The sequence below is a fragment of the Lissotriton helveticus genome, chromosome 6 (genome assembly GCF_964261635.1).
Source record: "Lissotriton helveticus chromosome 6, aLisHel1.1, whole genome shotgun sequence".
In the NCBI taxonomy this organism is placed as follows: Eukaryota; Metazoa; Chordata; class Amphibia; order Caudata; family Salamandridae; genus Lissotriton; species Lissotriton helveticus.
The window spans coordinates 898659408-898667991 of NC_136067.1; the positions used below are offsets into that span (position 1 = coordinate 898659408).

Sequence of the window (8584 nt, forward strand, 5' to 3'; positions counted from 1 at the left end):
AAATGCCTTTAAATCTTGTTTTTATCTTGTCACATTTACTGTGCGTTCAAAAGACAGCGGTTAAATGTCAGAATATGTCTTCGTTCAAATTGCTGCTTATTTTATCCAGGAGACTGGAGTTTACTTTTCTTTCGCTGACTACATAGTAGGAGAATTTTGTAAAATTAACTGTCTGACAATCGTGCAGTGGTACAGTGAGCGTGTAATAAAAGGTAAAAAATGCTTTATCTAACACAAATGTAAATAGCAGGGAAATACACTGTACAACTATTTCAAAATATAGCAACAGTTTGAAAAGCATGTTTTTGTCATTCTTAAGATGAACACAAAAATGTTAATAGAATCAAAATAATTTAGAACACTGAACTTATTGATGTGCAAATGGTAAATATTTGCTGAAACACGATTTCTACACATTATCGTTTGTACGCAATATAGTTTTATCAGTAATACTGCATGTCAGTAGGAAGATTTGTGGTCATTTTGTAGTGTGTTTATCTAGGTACCTGAATCAATATTCCTATTCTTTGCCTTTGTCTGGTTATAAATCAATAATATCCCTACAACGGCATAGAAACCCTTTTCATAATTCGGTCATAGCGCATGCTGTCACATTAAGCCAGCCTACTCCTCCAGCCCACTAGAAAGCACACAGAGTTCTTAAACAAATCCAAGCCTCCAGCAACCTGGGAAATCCCCGCTGCTTTTGTTTTGATTTCGTCCAAGAACTCCTGTAAAGCACTGTAAGAACGACCAGTTCTTAGTGACATCTTTATTGACGTCTTATGTCCATCCTTACGTCAAGCCCGGCACCTTTCAGGTATAAATATACCAACGCTGCCTTAAGCAAACACACGGTGGTAATCCTGGAGCAGAGCAGCTACTACTTCCGAAGAGCCCAGCTGATGCGAGAGCCCACGGACGCTGCCCCTCCCTTTTGACGCGCTGAGAAAGACGCTGTCTTTTCTCTTGCCGAGAAATCCAGCCTCCGGCGTTTCCAGCCTACCCTTGCGGGTGACTGGGATATCGAGTCCTGAGAGAGAGATACCAGCCCTCCTGCCTTCTAATACCCAGGTACTGAACTGACTAAACCCTTACAGAGAATTCTTGAGTCAGATTCTTGGCAAAACAAACTTAACTTAACTGCTACTTACTTACTCCTTCCCACGTATTAGGCTTAGGTCAGGTACACCGGGGTAGGCGTAGTTAGAAGCACCAGTTGAGTACGATTAGTCAATGTATATATGTATGTATCTATTTTATCCATTTTAAAGTATCATATGGCTAAGAAACCATATCCATGCTTTTACAGTATTATTTCATACTCCTGCTTTTACTGTATGCACTTTACTTTACTATAAGTATTGCAGTTGTAGCAATTCATTTCTCTTGTATGAGGAAAGAGACTGCTCAATAAATAACATCTTTTATTGAAAACGCCCGTCTCTCTTTTTCTCTGCAATCTGGTGAAACTAAGTACGCACCTTTGACTGAGTGAAATAGCTGTCTTTTGTTTTCACACGACTCTAGAGATACACTCTTATTCAGGGAGAGCAAAGTTGTCATGTTTTATGGTTGTCAGAAACTAAATCCCTTCTTGTCTATCCAGGGAGGTTAAACTCCTCCTCGCTTATTCGAGAAAGTTTCTAGTGAACTCTGAGCTAGCTGGCAAACACTTAAGTCTAATATAGTCAGTAGAGACCTAGTTAACCTCAGTCCTACGTCTACACTACTGAAGATATTATTCCAATGCGCAGAGCCGATTGGGACTATAGGAACTACACTACAATTTCAATGGAAAATGTGCTATCTATAAATGAAAGTGCACAAGCACATCATGCTTTGGTAACGCCTTTATTTAAAGTGAGAGTTTTTAAACATGTTAATTATATTTTTTTAGTGCACGGGTACCCGAGGGTGTCCTGACGCTAGTAGCTTAACTCTACTGAGATCAAGGTTGCAAGAAGTTGTAGCTGAGGGATTCTATAGGTTAAATAGCCAAGTTTTAAGTTCCTTCCTGAATGCGAGGAGGTCAGTGGAGTTCCTCAGATTCCAACAGATGGCATTTCAAGCCTGAAATGAAACTTTTCCCCTCCACGTAGCCTTCTTTGTGGGCGGTACGCTCACTAGTTTGGCTCCTAGTGAGCGCAAAGTTCTTTTGGCAGTGTATCATTGAAACTGGCGAGTCAAGAATTCAGGGCCCTGACCATGTAGTGCTTTGAAGACAATACATAGAGAATTAAAGTGCACCCGTTTCCTGATAGGCAGCCACTGTAGTCTTTGAATTTCCTTGGAGACAGATACAAATGTGGGAGTATCTGTCGCAAGTCTTCCTGCCCCATTTTGCAGGATCTGTAGTTCATTTAAGTCCTGCTCCTGGATATTTAAGTATAGCCTGTTGCAATAAGGCAGCTGTGATAAATAAGGGATGAGACGCCCGTCCGTAAACTGTCTTCTGGCAGGAAAGGTTTGATCTTTTAAAGCAATTTAAGGGAGTGAAAGGTGGCTGAGGTTGTGAGGTTTATCTGGTCTTCAAAGCTCAAACTATCATCCACCATAACACCCAGACTTTTTGCCTTCCATGTAGCATTCAGGAGGGTACCCATATCTGATGGCCTCCATTCTGGGGACCAGAAGTTGGCCTTATTACAGAAACAAGAGGATCTCAATTTTGCCTGAGTTTAATGTAAGGCAATTCTGTGTCATCCAAGTTGTGACTGCTCCCATGCAGTCATAAAACCTCTTGCTCATCCCTACTTCTTGTACCAGTAGCAGTGACACTACATTTTGTGTGTCATCAGCATAGGAGGTAAGACTAAATCCATGGGATCTGATCAGGGGGGGCCAGAGGTGCCACATAAACATTAAGAGAGAGTAGGGCTAAGGGACAATCCCTGCAGCACTCCACACTATAAAGAGAAAGGTTTAGAGTAGAACTTCCCTAAGGACACGGTTTATGTTCTATCAGTTAAAAAAGCTTTTAACAGCATCAATGCCTTGCCCTTGACTCCATACTCCAACAAAACGGTCTATAGGAGGTCATGATGAGCCGTGTCGAAGGCCGCGGATAGATCCAGCACAATGAGGGCAGCCTCACCTCATTGGTCCAGGGCTTTCCTAATTTCTTCCGTTGATTTTATCAGGGCAGCCTCAGTACTGTGCCCTACTCTGAAACCATACTGAGTGGGATCCAGTAGCCTATTCTCATTGAGAAAAGGCACTCAGCAGGTCTAAAGTTATTTGGATCCAATGGATCCAGATTGTGTTTTTTCAGTAGTGGGAGTATTGAGGCCATCTTCCAAAGGCTAGGGAAATCTCCTGCTTCGAACATGGCATTGAAAACTGATGTAAGTGCGGTAGAAATAGGTTCCAGGGCTAGATTGGCCCCTGACACTGGACGAGGGACGTACAGAGATCCCGCCTTGAGCTCAGAGGCAACTTTATATCAATTATACAAAGTGGGACACATTTCTCAAGTATGGGACAGGCCCCTATGGCTTGCTTAGCTCCAGTCATCAAATGTCCTATACCCCCTTGTGGGAGTTGGTTGAAGGCTGAGAAAATAGCTTCCACCTTGTTTTGGAAGAACCTGGCAATATCTTCACTCAATTCTTGACTTGCTTCGCACTTTAGGTAGGCTTGGGGTGGCCAGCTTAGATACGGTTTTAGAAAGTTCTTTAGAGGACTTTTTTGTTAAGTTCGTTTGATTTATAAAAAATAGCTTTTTTGCATTAAATACGGCTTGTTTGTAAATGGTAAGGCTTTGTTTAAAGGCTTCTTTCTCAGCTGCGGTGTATTTTTTTCCGCCAGTTGTGTTCTAACCATTAACAGGTTAGTTTCTTATTTCTAAGATCCTCTGGGTACCAGGGTGCAGTTGGTAAAGATTGTTTGGGATGCACAAGTTTAGCCGGGGCTAACTTTTTGCAGGCTGTCTCAACCCACTAAGTATACCATCTGGTGGCGGCCTCCACCCTTGTGGGCAATGGCCTCTGGGTGGCACTAAGCAGTTCTGACCTCACCACTCTGTTCCAGGCCCTGGTCTTTAACTGGTTTATAGAGCTCCCGACTTTATTGTGATCAACTGGGGTGGTTACTTCAAATAAGACTGCATGGTCAGTCAGATCGAAAGCATTGTTCCTGTGCAAGTTAAATACGGATGGTTGGAAAAAAACAAACATCCAAAGTATGTCCTGCCGTATGGGTGGGCTCATTCACAAGTTGGACCAGATCAGTGCTACCCATCATATCTAGCAGGGCTCTCGTATACGGATCCATGGGAACTTCCAGATGGAAATTAAAGTCCCCCAGAATGGTAAATGAATCGGAACAAGTGACATTCTTCAAGTAAAATACCAAGTGAGGTTAAAAATGAAGTTCTAGATCCTGATGGTGGGTACATTTGTATGCCCTTAAAGGAGTGGTGGGGTGATAGTCCAACATTGAACGAGAGCGATTCGCAAGCCGTGTTATTGGCTGTCTCAAACGCTATTTTGAGAGTTCTGAGATAAATTATTGCTAGCCCCCCTCCTCTTCCGGTTAGCCTGTTTAAGGTATAACACAAAAAATCAAGGGAAGTGGCATTCACTAGGTCCGGCCCGGAGGCCTCGTCCATCCAGGTTTCTGTGAAGGCCAATTTTATGTCTTGTTGCACTAAGAGTTCAGCACACTCAAAACTATGCTTTACTAAGGATCTGGTGTTTACCAAGATACACTTCAGCACATATTACTCACATGAACATGAACTGAGAAACATTACTGGCCGGCCTTATGACAATACTATTAGTGAACTTAGAGGCAAGTCAGGGATCATGTGTACCCTGTATGTGGGCTAGATTTCTATACATGGAGCAAATGTTTAGTCTATTAAATAAAACACGTTTTTTTGGTACAGCAGGCATACTGAACTCCGATAGCTGAAAATTCTCCTAAGTGATAATGAAGAAAAAGTGACTGAATTAAAATATTTGCATAGGATCACACAATTTGACACCCGTTTGTGGGTCAAGTGCATTACAGTTAGGTTGTGTAGATTTTTTAAGTTTCTAAATCTGTAGGTTTGGTAAAGTTTTTAAGATTTTTCGAAGCACGGACTAGTTGGTAATCCTCTCACCCTTGCACCACACCATAAATCAACCAGGAGAAGTCTTGTGTCGGCAGACTTCTTTAGGTGAAAATTTCTTTCACAATTCTCAACAGCCTGAGAGCTACTGGAAAGTGCCACAAGAGACTGTGATTACGTGTGATGACTATGAGGACAGCTAATAAAAACAAGCCTTCTTACCAGAATGTCTATTCATTTTTTAATGTGATTGTTGTGTCTACAATAAAGGGTTGCTGTCATTCTGTCTAGTAGCCCTAAAATACCCAACACTTTAGTGAAAGAAACTCATATGGATGGCCATCAAACACTATTTAGCCTCTCTGGCTACAGCCAACGTGTTGAGTTACACAGGCGTCACTCTTCACCTACCAATGTCAAATACAGTCAAAAAGATTCTGGGTTACCTAATCAAATAGTCAAGTTCTGGAATTCCATCAACAACACACAACTCTATACCTTGGGTTTCCTTTGGTAAGTAGTGATTTCCCTAGGAAGCTTACGCAGGGTGAAGCACCCTGTCATTTGAAAAGCATTTATCCATATTAAAAGCAGTTCTTCAAATACTGGGTGTCCTCAAAGGGCTATGGTCACTGCCCACTCAAGCAGGCTTATTTGGCTCTTTCAAATGTACCGCTATTGCCTACAGCTGCCCATCAAAGGAGGATGGGAACCAGAAAGATGTAACCAGCATGATGAGGATGAGGATATTTTACACTAAGCATGTGTGTAACTGCAGATTTTTGTGGGTTACACGAATAATGGGAATACATTAATTGAAAAAGTTTGATGTCAACTTACTTCAATTAAAACAAAACAGCAGTAGTAGTTTTATTCTTACTTTAACACAATGGCTTGTCACATATGCTGTAGATTCCATTACCGCAGTAACCCCCCACACACAGTCTCGTTAGACACACAAACACTCGTTTTGGACAGTCATACATGTATGGCCCGATATGTGCAGCTCATTTAATACACAAATTTGCCATGCATACCTGTCATTATTTGGACACACGGATCACTACAATGATCTGCGACAGACAGCAACATCGTGTAGAACTGGCCCTCGCTTCATGCACCAAGTTAGCACGCGTGTCACTATGTTTTGGGAGCCCCCACCCAGCAGTAGAGCTCCAATGAGTTGAGTATCCATTAGAATACGGGGCTAAACACACTCATACAGTCCGGATCTGCCAGTCGAAGTGTGCAATTTGCGGGCGACTTCAGACTTCCCCATAAATAGTCTAACTTCATATGAATGCAGGAAAACATAAACCATGGACCACTCACTGTCAGTCATGCTCCATGGAGTTCATCAAGCGAACTTGCGCTGTCTTTGCGGGGCACAAGTGTGGCTATCCACCTACCTGTAAAGGAGTCCGGATAGATGGACTCCAGTGCTTCCAGCTCGTTGCGCTGTTCCTCCCGGTAGTCGGTCATGGTCTGCGGCCTCTGTCCATGGGGCACGAGGCAGGCGGTGAGGTGCCTGGCAGCTACGCACGGAGGAGAGCGTGACTGGAAAGCGAGCAGGCAGCATAGGCGAAGCGGTCCATCCGCCACTCGGTCATCGATTGCCCTAGCCTGGTTCGGTTTGTATGTCACATTCCATACAACCTGATTGGTAACCGTGGATGCCGTTTTCCTGCCACTCGTGTGTCACAAACTGTTGTACAAATAAAACAAAATTTCGAAGCCCTCACAGGTGGTCTAGGGACATAAAAAGACAATCGATATTTCTGGGGTGAACTTGTTGTGTCTCAAATAGGGAGTAAGGTCCCACCTTGAGGCCCGCTTCCCTCGAGCAGCTAAGGCATAGAAAGGTTCAGCACGCGAATGTGCCGGCCATTTTGGCATGGAAAGATTTCGTCATGGAACCCTAAGACTGGGGGCTAAACTGCACAAGTTTTAATAGACACTCAGGTTATCAGTCAAAGATAAAACATTTTATATAAGAACATGAGTGCGTTGAAAAACTTGTATAGTAGTCTTTTCTAGTTTTTGAGACACCCATATGTTAAAGTTAATTCAGTAGAAAGGATAAAAACAGAGCAATCCTATGTAAGTGCGAAGAGTTAGTTACCCGCCAGATAGCAGGTAACCAAAATGTCAGGTGCGTTATGCTAACATGGATTTACACCGGGTTTAAAAGGGAGGGCGGTGTGTTGAATATCGAACTTTGGCGCATGCTCAGTCTTCAGTAAGACGAAGAAAAGATCAACACTAGTACGCTGACAGTTGCCTTCAGCTGTCAGGTGTAGAGATGAGTTGCCGACCCAGCGCTAAGTTAGAGTCGATACGGTTTGTGCTGTATGCTGGAAAAAAGGTTCCGAATCATCGAAATTTTGGGCGTGTAAATCGCTCAACAAATGTCAAATGAAATATAAGTCTTTGTAAGATTTACAGTCATTTAACGTTTGTGGATTTCCCACCTACACGTCTACACAGAGTGCTATTTATTAAAAGCAATAATTTCTGAGCATGACTTTAGAAGTATTCACTGTTTCCCATCACCCCATGTCCGGAGGACATTCCTATTGGTGAACAAAGGGATTGTATTATGGTATTTGTATAGTACTTTCTACCCCTATGTTGGTTATAGAAGCGCTTGTTCCATACATGCTAACCCTCCTGATTCAAGTGTGCGGCTGCCGTTTTTTTCTTCTATTTGTTTACTTTTGTTACATTCCGGGCACCCGCGCTTTAGCTTTAAACATCTTAAGCTAAAGCACGGGTGCCACGATTGCTTCAAAAGTAAAAAATTGGGTGGAATTTTTTTTCTATTTCTTTACTTTTGAAGTAATCGTGGCACCTGCTTTAGCTTAAGATGTTTAAAGCTTAAGTACGAGTGCCGCTATGGCTTTGCAATGCAATAGCTCTCGCATCACTGACAATTTGAGCTTTTGCCATTGCATTAATATTAGCAACGCCGATAGCTCAAAGTTTCACTAATGCGAGACCTATTGCATTGCAAATGTTTGTTTCTATTTATTGACTTTTGTAGCAATGGCAGCACGCTGTGTTGTAGCTTCAGATGTTTAAAGTGCTGCACGCAACGATTGTTACAAAAGTAAATAAATGGAAAAGAAATACGGTGGCCGCCCATGGATCATGTCGTGCATGCTTCCGCAAGTCTTTAATTAACTAAATAGTGCTCACTAACTGTTAATGTAACCTAAAGAGTAAGGACACATTTAAGAGGGGCTGTCCTCATGGGAGGTAACAGTAGAAGAGAGGGAGGTTCTAAGTTTCTGGTCCAGGGAGGACCTGGCCTGGCAGTTCGGGCTGGAATGTTCCCGTGAGGAGCAGAGTGAAGACTGATTTGCATATTGCTGGGTCCAAACTGGGGTGGCATAGAGAGCAAAAGAACAATGGATTAAACCCAGATATCTTGACTGGAGGCGAGTGGTTGGAAAGTTTTAGCACTCCATCCATCATCTTGTTGCGTTTGCTAATATCCAAATGATACCCTACCTTCCCTTAACT

At 42.6% G+C, this 8584-nt stretch overlaps 1 protein-coding gene across 1 annotated transcript in view; it reads right to left on the bottom strand.

The window, feature by feature from the left end:
• The window catches only part of RWDD1 (RWD domain containing 1), a 130977-nt gene extending 124098 nt beyond the window's left edge, over positions 1–6879 (bottom strand). Inside the window, exon 1 of the mRNA XM_078648532.1 lies at positions 6469–6879. Within this exon, the coding sequence (XP_078504658.1) occupies positions 6469–6541 (73 nt within the window). The 5' untranslated portion in view covers positions 6542–6879. The remainder of the gene's footprint in view (positions 1–6468) is intronic.
• Between the last annotated feature and the right edge of the window lie 1705 nt (positions 6880–8584).